Below are 17,249 nucleotides of genomic sequence, written 5' to 3' on the forward strand. Positions count from 1 at the left end.
AATTATTTGTTATGAGCTAATACAACAGATTGTTTTTTTTTAAAACCAAGAAATATTTTTTGATCCTTACACAGGACTAAATACACATCTGCAAGATTCATTTTTAGAATACTCTACCGGTTTGAGTGCTTGCACACAGGTTTACCAAGACTTGGACAACATATAAACTCTTTACCTTAGAGCTTTGCCTTCAGAGGCAGTGCTGTAATATAAATAGAAATGTAAGTTCCATGTTGATGGAATAATAGTCTACATCTGTCGGCACAAAACATCTCACAGCCTCATCTGCTAAGATGGATCCACTGCCTGGGATAATTTGTTTTGCGAGTGGTACATCTTCTATGTTCTTGGGTCTGTCCTCAAGATCTTGCTGCATTGTGGGATAACAGGTAATCGCCAATCTGCCTATGTTGTAGGGATGGAAACCTGCATTTTCACTGCACTTTCGTTAGTGTTCTGGTAACATTTTGCCCTTCACTAACTGCATTGACGCAGATCTCACTTTTTATTTTTATTCCCCCGTGCAATTTAGCACAAGTTTCTCTTCCTTGACCTTTAACAAAGTTTTAACAAGTAAAATTATTTTCTACTTATTTCCTTCATATATTTTGAGATGGGGTAAGACAGAATAGCAGTAGAATCAGACGAAAAGTCCATTACCACTTTCCCCCAGTTGTGTTCAGCTGTTTACTCACATCCACTTTTCTTCCAGAGAGGAAAATGTAACTCTTAGCTTTTCTGCAGAAGTTGTTATTCTTTCTATGGGTAAAAAAATTGAAAACACATAGTATACTTTCACATCAACTGATCAGCCCGAACGCCACAGTAAAAGTAAAAAAGATGTGTCGTTCTACAATGTGATCCTTAAAGAAATGAGACACATGAAAAAGACTTAAGCCCTGATTTTAATCTAAGCCACCAGGCAGGAACGGGTCGGACAGACACTGCTCGATTTTACACGCCACTGACATCAGTTAAGGTCATTTACCATATAAATGAACACAAGGGCCAGGATTTTGATTGGAGCCAGGAAGGGGGCGTGGGGATCAAATCGCGGACGGGAAACCCGGAAGTACAGGTTTCCCGGACATCCTTACAATTTTGATGTAAGGACGTCTTTTTTTTTGTCGGTTTCCCATCTGACTGACTGGCTTCATTGACAGGCTGGCCTCAGTCGGACAGGAGCAGAGCAAGGAAGAGGACATGAGAAGGTTAGTGTTCAGGTAAATCTTAGATTGTATGGATGGGGGGAGGCATGGGTGGGCATGGGGGCACCAGGGGGCATGGAGGCATAGGTGGGCATGGGGACACAGGTGGGCACAAGGGCATCAGTGGGCACTGGGGTACTGGAGGGCATGGGGGTCACGGTTCAGTCATTGTGGAGGGGGGAAGTCAGTCACCGGGTAGTCAGTCATGGGGGAGGGGTTGGGGGTCACGGGGGGGGCGATCAGCTGTCAGTCACCGGAGGGTCAGTCACCGAGGCGGGGGGGGTCAGGATCCGGGGCTATCGCAGGGGTCCGTGCTTGCTGGGGGGGGTTGCAATCGATGGTGGGGGGGTGCGATCGTTGTGGGGGGTCACTGCAGGTAGGCTTATTGGGCCTGGGGGAAGCACTCCTGCTCATCCGGGCCCACATGCTGTGCCAGAAAGGTATTTACTTGCGGTTTCGGGCCTTCTCGCCTCCTCTCACACTGCGTGAAGGAGACGGTTTGGGAATCCCGGCCCCCAGGGGTTGAAATTACAAAACCTTTCAAAATGGAGGCCCGCAGCCTCCTTAAAAGGTTTTAGTGACCAACCTGTCTCCTGAGAGCGGGTCGGTCGCCTGCCCCTTGTCCCACCCCGGTGAAAACCGGAAATGGGCGGGTTGGGGACAGGTCTGAAATTGTTGCAATTTTCAAAGCCCCCCCCCCCCGCCTCCAACCCACCCGTTTTTCCCAGTTAAAATCCTGCCCAAGATCTTTGACCAGAAACTGATGCAGACTCCACAGTATGACTTGGGTCTGCCAGCCACATATCATTCTAAACACCACTGATTTCAAACCTTTAGTATAACTACACCCTTATACATAGAAATCAGCCTCTAGGAAGACTACTTTATTATTGACATATCTATGCTACACTCAGTATATTCCACAAATATTTACAGTTATGTGTAAAAACATATGGCTTGGTCTAGAGGCGTATGATTCGGAAGCAGACGGAAAGGTTGAAGACCTAGCTTGAATTCCTGGCAGACAGGTTCACTGTGACTCTTGGCTGGCACCTAAATCTGTAAATAGTAAGGGTTCTGTATGATGGAGTGCTGGGATGGAAAAAAACTGACTAGCCAAACTCACTCAGCCTAGCACCTGTATCTGCAACTCCTGAACGTCTTTGATTCCAGTGACTTCAATGGAAAATAGAATCGGGCGGGGTGTCCAACGGGCTGCCGATTGACTATCACCCATTTTGCACTACTGCCCAAGACCAATTTTACCCCCGTAGTGGCCAGAATTGCACATAGTACCCCAGTAAGATCAGGCTATGAATTCTAACATTTTATTTGCTTTTTTAAATTGCTTCTCCACATTGCCTTGGCATGGAAAGTAGCAAATCTGCTGTTGGCCCAGATCCTTTTCAAAGTTTCCTGTGCTATTTATATACCTAATGTTGCTCATTCTTTGTTCTAATACTCAATATTTTTCATTTGTCACTAGTAAATTTAATCTGACATTTGTCTGCCCAATTGTATGACTGTTCTAAATCCTCTGCAAATTGTTATCTGCAGTCTCTGTCTCTACTTTGACCCCCATTCGCCTTGATACTTCTGCAGCCATCAATCTGCTCTGCTCAACCACTCCTTGTCCCAAGCAAAACCTTTGTTCTGGTCAATCCCCTTGGTGTGGCCCCCATCTTTGGTCTCTCAAGGTTAATGAGCGCACATTTGGTGCACAATCATTCATCACCAGATATAACTGAACCATATCAGGCCTCAGGCTCTTCTTACAAAACCTCCCATTACGACAGAATCATCCTGGAGATTAAAGATGATCCTCGGTTTCTTTTTGCCGCTACTAACCATCTCCTTAAACCCTTCTCCCCGCCCCCTCCAACCACAAGTGTGAGGAGCTCATGGACTTCTTGGTCACTAAGATGGAGACCATCCATTCTGCTGCCTTTGGTGCCTCCCCCCTTCCCCTTGCCCAACAAGGCTCACCCCTGCCCTAGCCCTGAACATACATCTCTTTCTAGTTTCTCTTCTATCTCCACTCACACCCTCTCCGAGCTCATCTTGTCCCCTGGGACCCATCTCCTATTCTCTTGACCCCATTCCCACTTAAGTGCTGGCCACCCAACTTCCCTTTCTGGCCCCTATGCTAGCTGACATTGTAAGCGGTTCCTTCTCCTCGGGTAATGTCTCCCTCCCTTTCAAATCTGCCATCATCATTTCTTCCTCAAAAGCCCACCCTCAATCCTTCTACCCTTGCAAACTACCACCCCATCTCCAACTTCCCTTTCCTCTTCAAAGTTCTTAAATGTGTTGTCGCCTTCCAGTCCCTCATGCCATCAATTTAAAATTCTCAGCCTCATGCTTAAATCCCTCCATGGCCTCTTCCATCCCTAGCTCTGTAACCTCTTGCAAACATACAATCCCCCACCCCCCCACCACCGCAAAACTCTCCATTCCTCCAACTCTAGCCTCTTCTGCGTCCCTTCTCCTTTCGGCCCACCAATAGCAGCCATGCCTTCAGCTATCTAGGCACCATGCTCTAGAATTTCCTCCCTAAATCCCGCTGGCTCTCCACCTCATTCTCCTTCTTCAGGACCCTCCTTAAAATCCACTTCTTTGACCAAGCTTTTGGTACCACCCCCACCCCCGCCCTCGCCACCCCCCCAATATCTTGGCATCCACTTTTGTCTGATTACTGCTTCTGTCGCGCACCTTGGGATGTTTTCCTACATTCAGGACACTATATAAATGCAAGCTATTGTTAGTGATATTCTGCACCACAAGCTTTGGCCCTTCGACTGCATTTTTCAAATAAAAAAGTCTCTGACACTTGGAAGAAAAACCTGCCGTGGAATTTTGGGAGGCAGGATGAAGGAGGTTAAATCCCACATTGTTGAAATACATCTCCTGGCAAGCCACAAGACAAAATAGGAACAGACCACTGCAGAGTTGGCACATCTGTTATATATTATTGTGTTTATGCTTGGCACCATTCAGTTCTTTCAATACTTTGAATTATCACCGATCAAACTGGCAAAACATCCACATTTATTCCCAATGACAACTATCTATCAAATTTATATCAATTAATCCACAGGTGTCACTGTTCCACAGTAATCCATTTTTATCTTCATGGGCTTCAGCTTTGGAATTTTTTTTTACCAGAAATGTAAAAACTGCTGAGCTGTTTCGGTTATGTCTGCTCAAAAATTAATCCATTTTATATCTAAAGCAAGGACGCAACGGGCACAGTTTTCCTCAGGGCTGGTAGTAGTGTGCTTATTTTTGGTGGTTTTGTTGCAGGTAAATCCAACACCAGCCAATAACAGCACTTTTGGCTTGTGGGCGGATAGAAAAATATTTCAGTATATGTTTTATCTTAAACTGCCCACTGAATGAACTCGCATGTTGTGAAGGACACTTTTGTCTTGGGAATAACCTGAGGGATGAGTGGCACACAATGCCGCCCTCACAGTAACTCTGCCTACATGGTAAGCACATCGATTGTTCAAGTCTTGACATCCATTAATATCTTGCTTCAGTCGCAGCTGGAGTCCCAAACCACAAGCTGCTGAATGTGGAATCTATTGCAAGAGCTTGAAAAGCTCACAAGCCCCACATTCAGAACAAGTAGCAAATGTTGTGCCCTTGTTTAAGAAGGGCGGCAGGGAAAAGCCTGGGAACTACAGACCGGTGAGCCTGACATCTGTAGTGGGTAAGTTGTTAGAGGGTATTCTGAGGGACAGGATCTACAGGCATTTGGAGAGGCAGGGACTTATTAGGAACAGTCAGCATGATTTTGTGAGAGGAAAATCATGTCTCACGAATTTGATTGAGTTTTTTGAAGGGGTAACCAAGAAGATAGATGAGGGCTGTGCAGTAGACGTAGTCTACATGGACTTCAGCAAAGCCTTTGACAAGGTACCACATAGTAGGTTGTTACATAAGGTTAAATCTCATGGGATCCAAGGTGAGGTAGCCAATTGGATACAAAATTGGATTGACGACAGAAGACAGAGGGTGGTTGTAGAGGGTTGTTTTTCAAACTGGAGGCCTGTGTCCAGCGGTGTGCCTCAGGGATCGATGCTGGGTCCGCTGTTATTTGTTATTTATATTAATGATTTGGATGAGAATTTAGGAGGCATGGTTAGTAAGTTTGCAGATGACACCAAGATTGGTGGCATTGTGGACAGTGAAGAAGGTTATCTAGGATTGCAACGGGATCTTGATAAATTGGGCCAGTGGGCCGATGAATGGCAGATGGAGTTTAATTTAGATAAATGTGAGGTGATGCATTTTGGTAGATCGAATCGGGCCAGGACCTACTCCGTTAATGGTAGGGCGTTGGGGAGAGTTATAGAACAAAGAGATCTAGGAGTACAGGTTCATAGCTCCTTGAAAGTGGAGTCACAGGTGGATAGGGTGGTAAAGAAGGCATTCGGCATGCTTGGTTTCATTGGTCAGAACATTGAATGCAGGTGTTGGGATGTCTTGTTGAAGTTGTACAGGGCATTGGTGAGGCCACACTTGGAGTACTGTGTACAGTTCTGGTCACCCTATTATAGAAAGGATATTATTAAACTAGAAAGAGTGCAGAAAAGATTTACTAGGATGCTACCGGGACTTGATGGTTTGACTTATAGGGAGAGGTTAGACAGACTGGGACTTTTTTCCCTGGAGAGTAGGAGGTTAAGGGGTGATCTTATAGAAGTCTATAAAATAATGAGGGGCATAGATAAGGTCGATAGTCAAAATCTTTTCCCAAAGGTAGGGGAATCTATAACGAGGGGGTATAGATTTAAGGGGAGAGATACAAAAGGGTCCAGAGGGGCAATTTTTTCACTCAAAGGGTGGTGAGTGCCTGGACCGAGCTGCCAGAGGCAGTAGTAGAGGCGGGTACAATTTTGTCTTTTAAAAAGCATTTGGACAGTTACATGGGTAAGATGGGTATAGAGGGATATGGGCCAAGTGCAGGAAATTGGGACTAGCTTAGTGGTATAAACTGGGCGACATGGACATGTTGGGCCGAAGGGCCTGTTTCCATGTTGTAACTTCTATGATTCTATGATTCTATAACAAGTGAGTTGTGTAGGGTTTGCCCACAAGTGAGAAAAAATCCATACTGAATGGCTTACCATCAAGTATTTAGTTTGCAGTCCAGCTGTGGTATAAAATATAACATCAGAATAATATTTGATTTTACAACTATTCATTTTATTTTAATATATACTTTGATGGCTCTTTTAATACCTCCTGGGGTGAAATTGGTCTTGGATAGTAGCGCAAAACCGGGTGATAGCGAATTGGCATCCCGTTTAATAACCTACCCAATTTTCTTTTCCATTGAATTCAATCTCACCCTCCATATGTCTTCATGTGAAATCAGTTTTTGGCTCCCTCATGAAGGTTTTGTCCACTTTTTTGAAAATCCCATTTGCGTATATTAAGGTTAGAAATTATGGGCTGCTTAAGCATCAACAATCAAATTTTAATAACTTGTCATGAAGCTATTTTAAATTTCTAGTTCTCTGTCTTTTGGTCCCCTTTGTTAACAGCAATTTAAATAAGTGGAGGACTGTGAGTTAGTGCACCATCCATTGGTGAAATCTGAGATTTAGGTTTCAATCCAAAATTAATGCACAGTTTTGGGAAACAGTAGAGGGAGCTCTATTATGCAGCTGGACTGTGTCTTTCTGACCCAAGAATGCATGATATGATATTGGCTGCCAAAAGTTGAAGAGTGTTCCATTCTCCAGCACTAATATGTCTCACCTTGATTCATTGAATGTAAATGTTAGCACTACCAACATGTGACTTGGTACTATGCAAATGCTAATCAATTCTATAAATTTAAACTGTATGTACTAATCTATCTATATAAAAAAAAATTTGCAAGCATCCATATCACACTTGAAATGTCACACTTCAGGCATCATGCACCAAAATGCTAAGAGTATGTAAAAAAGAGAAAGAAAGACAATCATTGCATGCTGGGTTTTTTCTAACCTAGAGTCAGAAATTTACATTTAAACTCTGATTTACATCAAGCCGTATTTACTTGTAATAATTAGATTTAGTGGGCTCCAAAGGACAACTTAAACACAGCTCCAAGTCAGCATGGAATAATACATTCTGCGTTCTCTGTGTACTCTGACTTCATGCTATAGCAGTGCATCAATGAGCTTACCATAAGCAACGTTGCATGAAATCCACTATTAGAACTAACATATGTAACCCTCTCCATTTCTCCCTTTCTACCTTTTGCACAGTGTCTGCTGTTTTATCTTCAAGTACTTTGATAACATCTTCCTGCATATGAGAACCAAAGAAATGTAAATTGTTGTTATAATTAATGTAAATAATATTCACTTTTATCACGTTGAAACATTATTGTGTTGATGCTCCAATTACTTTGTCATGAAATAGTAAGATGTGGGTTCATGCCTGCAAATTCTCTTCTTCCCCCTCCATCTTCCGGATCTTGGCTGGATGACCGGGGGAGCTGCTAAGTGGAGACTAAAGCATTTCCCCACAGGGATTGAGGAAAAACCAATCTGCCATAATGCACCTTGCAGCAACAATTACAGAACATTGTTAGCAGGAGCTTGAGTGTAGGTCACCGACCCATCTTTGTAGCTGCCTAATGGTGCTGTGTGCAGGGGTGACCAAAGATGAGTGGGGAAGGTAATCTTAATGATAAATATTTAGCAGTGTATTTAAAGCAATAATTCAATCCCAGGACTCTGCTGAAATTCATAAACCTCATTGTTTACAAAATCATCAGAACCTTATAATTGCATTACGATTCCTTTATAATATGTTTATGTTAGAATTTTTCTCTATTAGAAGTACATAGGCAATTGCATGGGTAATTGAGAATCAGAACTAAATGCTAAATTAAAAGAATAGTATGCTGGTGGTAAAATCATTAACATTGACATTCTACCATCAGCCATCTACCAAATAAAAGTACACCATTTTAACATTTTTAGCTCTTTAACTGTTGCCTGCCTTGTGGAGACTTTGGGGGTAATTTTGACTTTGTGCGATAGTATAAAAGAGATGATAGCAAATCGGCAGCCCGTTTTACATCTCCCCCCGGTTTTTATTTCCAATGACTTCAACAGTATCCTATCTAAAATAATCCGTAAGGAGATATTGGGTTGCCCTAGTTTCACCAACCAAAAACCAATCAAAAGTGTCCCCCTTTTAAAGGGGCACAACTAGTAAAAAAACTTAACCACAAAACCAAAGGAAACTTATAAAGTTACTTCAGCAGTACAGTCATTTTGTAATTCAGCATCAAACAGGTATATATATATCTCCAGCAGCCTTTGCAAACCAAAATATTGGGTTGCCATGAGGGTGAGAAAAGGAATTAAAATGAGAATGAGGATTTCTCCAACCAAGTTGGTACAATTTCAAGGAAAAAATGTTTAGGTAGGAGGCCATTGTGCCAAAAGTACTTTCTCCCTCCCAAACTTATGTTGGGAACAAAGGGAAGCAGGTAGTCTAAAGGTAACACAGGAGAGTAAATTGCATGCGAGCAGTCTGAGAATGCAATTATTACGTAAAGGAAAGCGTAAAAGACAGCCTTTTGTGCTTCTATTTCTACCTGCCTTATCCCCCACATTCTGACATATTCACACGTTCCCTCTGTCTCGTCAATGTCTTTAATTTCCTTAATTTCCCTCATTTTTAAAATTCTTTCTCGGGATGTGGGCAAGGCCAGCGTTTACTACTACTACTACTACTACTACTACTACTACTACTACTACTACAACAACAACAACAACAACAACAACATGTGTTCATATAGCGCCTTTAATGTAGTAAAATGTCCCAAGGTTCTTCACAGGAGCATTATCAAACATAATTTGACACCAAACCACGTAAGGAGGTATTAGGAAAGTGATCAAATGCTTGGTGATAGAGGTAGTTTTTAAGGAGCGTCTTAAAGGAGGAGAGAGAGGTAGAGAGGCAGAAAGGTTTAGGGAGGGAATTCCAAAGCTTAGGGCCTAGGCAGCTGAAGGTATGGCCGCCAATGGTGGAGCGCTTAAAATCAGGGATGCGCAAGAGGCCAGAATTGGAGGAGCGCAGAGATCTCGGAGGGCTGGAGGCGGTTACAGAGATAGGGAGGGGCGAGGCCATGGAGGGATTTGAAAACAAGGGTGAGAATTTTATAATCAAGGCAATGTAGGTCAGCGAGCACAGGGGTGGTGGGAGAATGTGGCTTGGTGCAAGTTAAGGTATGGGCAGCAAAATTTTGGATGAGCTCAAGTTTATGGTGGATGGAAGAGAGGAGACCATTGGAATAGTTGAGTCTGGAGGTAACCAAGACATGGATGAGGGTTTCAGCAGCAGCTGAGCTGAGGCAAGGGCAGAGATGGGCGTTGTTACGGAGGTGGAAGTAGGCGGTCTTGGTGATGGAGTAGATATTTGGTTGAAAGCTCATCTCATGGTCAAATAGGACGCATAGGTTGCGAACGGTCTGGTTCAGCCTCAGACAGTGGCCAGGGAGAGGGATGGAGTCGGTGGGTAGGGAACAGGGTTTGTGGCGGGGACCAAAGACAATGGCTTCAATCTTTATTGCCCATCCCCAGTTGCCTTGACTGAGTGGCTTGCTAGGCCACTTCAGAGGGCAACTTAAGAGTCAGCCACATTTTCATTATGTTTCATTACACCTCCTATTGCGTTGTGCTAATATCACATCTGCCATTTAACCATCTCCTATTTTCCACTTAAGTACTTTACAGGTCACCTGTTTATTTTCCCATGTGTGTGTATTTTCCTATCCCCTTCCCTTTGTTCTGTTCCTTTTTAAATGCTATTCATCTGTAATATCTTTCACAGCTGAAATATTAACTAGTCTGTTCTCTCCACAGATGCTGACTGACCTGCTTTTATTTCAGATTTCTAGCATCTGCAGTTTTTTGCTTTTTATTTAAAAAGTAAGTAAGTTGGCCTAAGGGTGTGGTGAGTAGGGAGCTGTGGAAGAGAGTTTCCTGTGGTAGTGAAAGCCGTGAGACCAGGTTGCCTTTAGGTAACATTGGTGGGGTAATTGCCTGTTGGTGGCATAGGAAAGCAATTTCCCAATAGCAGGCAAAGAATCATACGGGGCTAAATTGGGCCGTGCAGCGCTCGTTGTTTCGGCACTACACGGCCTCTCCGACATCCAAGATGGCATCTTGGATGCGCACGCACATTTCCTGCATGACGTGCGCCAGGTGCCATCTTGGTATAGGAGTTAGCGCAGGCGCAGATAAGGAACGCTGGAATCATGTAAAGTAGGGAGAAAATGGCTTCAATCAGTGTGCAACGCTGATTTAAAGTGATAGACACCCTTTTGGGACTTAACGCTCAACTCAACGCACAGACTTAACCCCGACCATCTGAACGTGTCTTAGAGTGCCTGGAGGATCCTCCACCGGTGCTATTTAAAGGGACCATGCAGGATTTACAGGTTAGTGGCTGGATTATTGCCTTCGGCTGCCGAGACACTTGTCATTGTTTTGGAGGTCTCCTGGACTTCAATACTAGGACGCGGGGACATAGCCTAACATTTAGAGCCAGAACATACAGGAGTGAAGTTAGGAAATGCTTCTACATGCATAGGGTGGGAGATGTTTGGAACACTCTTCTGCAGGCGGCAGTTGATGCTAGCTCACTTGTGAATGTTAAATCTGAGATTGATAGATTTCTGTGAACCAAGGGTATTAAGGGATATGGGGCTAAGACAGGTGTATGGAGTTAGGTCACAGGTCCACCATGATCTCATTGAATGGCGGAACAGGCTCGAGGGGCTAAATGCCACGGCCACTTGCTGCCTCTTGATATGCGCCACCTTCTCCTGCAGATGGCGCAGAAAGCGGGACGTGTGCTTGGATGATGTGCCTGTCATGGTTGAATAGCTGCCAGTGTGTATGGCCTGTGAGTTGTGGGTGGGCGGCTTGAAACAGTGGTAATGTGTAAGGGTGAGAGGAAGCATCTGATTGGAAGAGTTGAGTACTGATGGAAAGAGTTTATTGGTATGTGGGAGGTGGGGGTGTAGTGTGTGGTGCAGTTGGTATGAGACATCACTTGACAGTTGACCTCACTCACCTTGACCACTCATGTGAAAGCATTGAACTTCTACCTGCACTGCATCCATGTTCATGATGCTGTGCGCCTGGCATTGACTTCATCCCCCGCTGCCTCCCACTGCCTTTTGAGTATATGTCTGGAGGGCCTCTTGCACCCACCCCCACACTGTGGATATAGGATGTCCCTCCTTCTGTCCACCTCTTGCACCCAAGGTCTCTAGTGCATCAACAGAGAACCTTGGTGCATGTACTCTCGCAGGCCTGGTACCAACTCGGATCGGCAGATTGGTGAGGTCTGGCATGCAGATTGGAGGATGTGGGATTTAGTAGTGCGCAACCTTTACTCAATGTTTTAACATAACTCATCAGTGTGTAAACATAGGGATGGGATCTGCATCTGTGTTTTATGTGTGCGATGTCTGATCTCCATTCAGACTCCGTGCAAATAACAGGTACAAGCTACCTTTAAGAGATTTCTAAAAAACATTCTCCCTTTAAGAGATGGAGCTCTCTCTGGTGGTGGAAAGTGCAAATTGCATTGATTCCACATGCAAGACCTGTAAAGGAACGCCGATTGCAGGTAAATGCTCCCTTAGGACCAAACTTGTATCTTGCCTGTCCAGGGTTCGTCAGGCATGGGTGCTAACATTGCCCAGAACGGACCCTTATCCAATTTTTTCCCCCATAAAATCATAGAGTCATACAATGGTTACAGCACAGAAGAAGGCCATTAGGCCCATCGAGCCCATGCCAGCTCTTTGTAAGAGCAATCCAGTTAGTCCCAGTTCCCCCGCTCTTTCCCTGTAGCCCTGCAAACTTTTTCCTTTCACTTTATCCAATTCCTTTTTGAAAGCCACGATTGAATCTGCTTCCACCACCCTTTCAGGCAATGCATTCCAGATCATAACTACTCGCTGCGTAAAAAAGTTTTTCCTCATATCGCCTTTGGTTCTTTTGCCAATCACCTTAAATCTGTGTCGTCTTGTTCTCTACACTTCCACCGGTGGGAACAGTTGCTCTTTATTTACTTTATACAAACCCTCATAATTTTGAACACTTCTATCAAATCTCCTCTTAACCTTCCCTGCTCTAAGGCGAACAACCCCAGCTTCTCCAGTCCATCCATGTAACTGAAGTCCCTCATCCCTGGAACCAATCTAGTCAATCTTTTCTGCACCCTCTCTAAGGCCTTCACATCCTTCCTAAAGTGCAGTGCCCAGAATTGGACACAATACTCCAGCTGTGGCCGAACCAGTGTTTTATAAAGGTTCAACATAACTTCCTGGCTTTTGTACTCTATGCCTCTATTTATAAAGGTGAGTGAGATGCCTGTTGGAGGGCAGTATGGGTAGGGTTGTCAACACTCCAGAATTGCTCTGAAGTCTCCTGGAATTAAAGATTAATCTCCAGAGTCTCAGTAAAGGAAGATATAGATGAGATACTGGATGGGCTAAAAATTGATAAAGAAGAGGTACTAGAAAGGCTAGCTGTACTTAAAGTAGACAATTTACCCGGTCCGGATGGGATGCATCCTAGGTTGCTAAGGGAAGTAAGTGTGGAAATTGCAGAGGTACCGGCCATAATCTTCCAAACATTCTTAGATATGGGGGTGGTGCCAGAGGACTGGAGAATTGCAACTGTTACACCCTTGTTCAAAAAAGGGTGTAAGGATAAACCCAGCAACAATAGGGCAGTCAGTTTAACCTCAGTGGTGGGGAAACTTTTAGAAACGATAATCCTGGACGGAATTAACCGTCACTTGGACTGATTAGGCAAAGCCAGCACGGATTTGTTTAAGGCAAATCGATTTAACTAACCTGATAGAGTTTTTTGATGAGGTAACAAAGAGAGTCGATGAGGGCAATGCAGTTGATGTGGTGTATATGGACTTTCAAAAGGCATTTGATAAAGTGCCGCTTGGTAGGCTTATCATCAAGATTGCGGCCCATGGAATAAAAAGGGCCATAGCAACATACGTACATAATTGGCTAAGTGGCAGGAAATAGAGAGTAGTGGTCAACAGGTGTTTTTCAGACTGGAGGGAGGTATACAGTGGTGTTCCCCAGGGGTCGGTACTAGGACCATTGCTTTTCTTGATATATATTAATGACTTGGACTTGGGTGTACAGGGCGCAATTTCAAAATTTGCAGATGACACAAAACTTGGAAGAGTAGTGAACAGTGAGGAGGATAGTGATAGACTTCAAGAGGATATAGACAGGCTGGTGAAATGGGCGGACACGTGGCAGATGAAATTTAACGCAGAAAGATGCGAAGTGATACATTTCGGTAGGAAGAACAAGGAGAGAAAATATAAACTAGAGGGCACAATTCTATAATGGGTACAGGAACAGAGAGATCTGGGGGTGCATGTGTACAAATCGTTGAAGGTGGCAGGGCAGGTTGAGAAAGGGTTAAAAAAGCATATGGGATCCTAGGCTTTATAAATAGAAGCACAGAATACAAAAGGAAGGAAATCATAATGAACCTTTATAAAACACTGGTTCGGCCACAACTGGAGTATTGTGTCCAGTTCTGGGCACCGCACTTTAGGAAAGATGTGAAGGCCTTAGAAAGGGTACAGAAGAGATTTACTAGAATGATTCCAGGGATGAAAGAATTTAGTTACATGGATAGACTGGAGAAGCTGGGGTTGTTCTCCTTGGAACAGAAAAGGTTACGAGGAGATTTGATAGAAGTATTTAAAATCATGAAGGGTCTAGACAGATTAGATAGAGAGAAACTGTTCCCATTGGCAGAAAGGTCAAGAACCAGAGGATATAGATTTAAGGTGATTGGCAAAAGAACCCAAGGTGACATGAGGAAAAACTTTTTTACACAGTGAGTGGTTAGGATCTGGAATGCACTGTCCAAGGGGGTGGTGGAGGCAGATTCAATCATAGCCTTCAAAAGGGAACTGGATAAGTACTTGAAAGTAAAAAATTTGCAGGGCTACAGGGATAGGGCGGGCGAGTGGGACGAGCTGGATTGCCCTTGCATAGAACCGGCGTGGACTCGATGGGCCAAATGGCCTCCTTCCGTGCTGTAACCTTTCTATAATTCTATAATACTATAATTCCGGTTGCGGGTTTGGGAGGTGCAGTCGAAGAAGCCTTGGCAAGTTGCTGCAGTGCATCCTGTGGATGGTACCTCCCAAACCCGCAACCTCTACCACCTAGAAGGACAAGGGCAGCAGGCACATGGGAACAACAACACCTGTACGTACCCCTACAAGTCACACACCATCCCGACTTGGAAATATATCGCCGTTCCTACATTGTCGCTGGGTCAAAATCCTAGAACTCCCCTCCTAACAGCACTGTGGGAGAACCTTCACAAGACCTTCACCTTCTCAAGGACAATTAGGGATGGGCAATAAATGCTGGCTTTGCCAATGACACCCACATCCCATGAACAAATTTAAAAAATAGGCAGCTAAGGCAGGTATATGGAGTTAGGTCACAGATCAGCCATGATCTCATTGAATGGTGAAACAGGCTCGAGGGGCTAAATGGCCTACTCCTGTTCCTAAAAGGATTGACTGGTTAGAGCCAGTTGGCAAGGTGACGTTGTGCGGGAAAGCCTAGAATTCGTTTCCATCAGGAGGCGCAGTCCGTGGAAATTGGGAGGTGGCGGCCAGCAGGGGACATAATATGAGCAAGTTCTGCTCTTCTCTCTGGTGGGACTTCAGTTTGTGTCTTGCTTAAAAACTGTTAAATCTTTACTTCTTCCAGTTCTGACCAAAGGTCATCGACCTGAAACGTTAACTCTGTTTCTTTCTCCACAGATGCTGCCTCACCTGCTGAGTATTTTCATACCTAATGTGAGGAGGCCGGAAGGCGCCGGCCAGCAGGGGGCGGAATGTGAGGAGGCCGGCCGGCAGCATTCCCCGGTCCGTTGCTAGGTGGTGGTCTTGGCGTTGGGCCAGGCTCGGTGTTTCGTGTGATAGTTGCTGCTCCTTCCCTCCTTCGCCGTCTGGGCTGCGTGAGGCCCGAACTCTCGGTACCTTCCTGATTCAGTCGCATGACGTGGCTGCCCTCCGGGTTGGGGGAAGAGCGGAAGGATCCGCCGGGGGGGTCGCCCGGCAGCACTGAGTCAATAGCGGGCCCGCACAAACACCCCAGCCGCAGGTTTCGGGCCTGTTTCCCCCGTTTGCCGCTGTGAATGTGAATGGCGAATCGGTAGGGCAGCGAGCGGCAGCGCGGGGATTATGTAGTGAAGAGCCGGCAGCGGAAACTATATAAAGTGGATCTATCCCGAGGGTGGAGGATGGAGGAGAAATACAGCAGCAACATCATCTCCAGCGCCAGGCTGGGCCCCGTGGACGTGCCCAACTCCAGGTAAAAGTGTCAGGGGACGGTCAATAATTCACAAATTACTAAACACGTTTAAACTCGTGCAATTGCAAACGCTCCAGTGAGGGATTGCATCGGTTCCAGGTCCAATCTCTATTCTGTGCTGATTAGTTCATCTCAACCAGGCTGTCATGGGGGTTACAATGGGCTTCAGCATCTCTGGGTTAAGGAGAGAGGCAAGGGCTCAGAACATGAAAAATTATGTACAGGAAAAGACCTACTGTGTCCCACACAAATGTGATGACTTGTGCATCACAATATATACGTACTAAACATCACTAAAACAGGTTATCTGGTCATTATCACATTGCTGTTTGTGGGACCTTGCTGTGTGCAAGTTGGCTGCCGCGTTTCCCACATTACAACAGTGACTGCACTTAATTGGTTGTAAAGCACTTTGGGACATCCCGAGGTTGTGAAGGAGCGACATAAATACCAGTCTTTTTCTTTTTACTTTCCAACCCCGACATGTAATCACATGGGAGAGGTGAAAAACCAGATAAAAACCCTGGCTGATAGGGGGGGAGCAATCAGGAAAATTCCTCTCTGTCCCCCTTGAGTGATCAGAATTAGCCCAGGAGACCACTTTGGCCCTGATTAACCACTATCATACTGTTGCACATTACCTCTTGTATGAGGTAGGATTCTTCGTCTCTGTCGAGTAACCTGTACCAGACATGTGTACGTGTGGTTATTGGGTGAGGACAGGATCAGGGTCAGCTGTGATGGCCCCTACAGTTGAGTAGCTTGCTGACATTGCTGAGGCTTCACTTAAAGAATGGCCATTTTGGTATGATATTGTAGGGTGCCTGTGGAACTGCACATCAGTAAGGAGTCAGTAACTTTAGAAGAGGGAGGAAGGAGGAAATGGTGAGCAAATAAGAAAGTAATATGGAATAAAAACAGTAAATGATAGTGAACAGCAGTCTGACCACCTTCTGAAAGAAGAAGATAAATTTAGAGTGACACAGATTGCAAACTCATTTAAATATATGGAGCTGTGTTTAATGATGACAAATGTCAGACTGAATCATATCTTCAAAACTGAGTAAAATTTGTTAGATCTGCAGTCTCTTTAGTTTCAGATAGAAACAGAAGTTTACAGCACAGAAGGAGGCTATTTGGCCCATCATGTTTGTAATGGCTCGACTCTTTGGAGCAATCCGTAGCTAATAACACTACCCTGCTCTCTTGCCAGAGTCCTGTATCTGCTTTTCCTTTAAATATATAGAACCATAGATTTTTGCCCTGTATAGCTTAGAATTAATCACTTGTCAGTAGTCTAGAGTTAACAAACATTCTGCCCAGACTTTAAGAATTTTTTATTTTACCCTTTTCTAGAAATATAATTTTGTGGGGGGAAATTTTTTTTTAAATGCAAACAATGTGTTATGCAATTAATTTATTCTGGAGATGCTGCTGTGGAGCTTCTTTTGACAGCAACATCAGTTTTCAATAATTCAAAAAGTTATTCCAAAATATAAAACCCACAAAAATGGAGATGGTGTGGAATAAAGTAAATTCAAATCAAGAAGCACCACTGATTAAAGTTAGAGTCCAACAAATTAGAAATATAGGAACAGGAGCAGGCCATTCAGCCACTT

General features: G+C 44.4%; 1 protein-coding gene across 1 annotated transcript in view; it reads left to right on the forward strand.

Annotated features, from left to right (window-relative positions):
* Nucleotides 1-15,183: 15,183 nt before the first annotated feature.
* The window catches only part of slc30a5 (solute carrier family 30 member 5), a 45,010-nt gene continuing 42,944 nt past the window's right edge, over nucleotides 15,184-17,249 (forward strand). The window contains exon 1 of the mRNA XM_067982637.1: nucleotides 15,184-15,630. Coding sequence (XP_067838738.1) covers nucleotides 15,560-15,630 — 71 coding nt within the window. The 5' untranslated portion in view covers nucleotides 15,184-15,559. The remainder of the gene's footprint in view (nucleotides 15,631-17,249) is intronic.

Source organism: Heptranchias perlo, chromosome 4 (assembly GCF_035084215.1).
Source record: "Heptranchias perlo isolate sHepPer1 chromosome 4, sHepPer1.hap1, whole genome shotgun sequence".
In the NCBI taxonomy this organism is placed as follows: Eukaryota; Metazoa; Chordata; class Chondrichthyes; order Hexanchiformes; family Hexanchidae; genus Heptranchias; species Heptranchias perlo.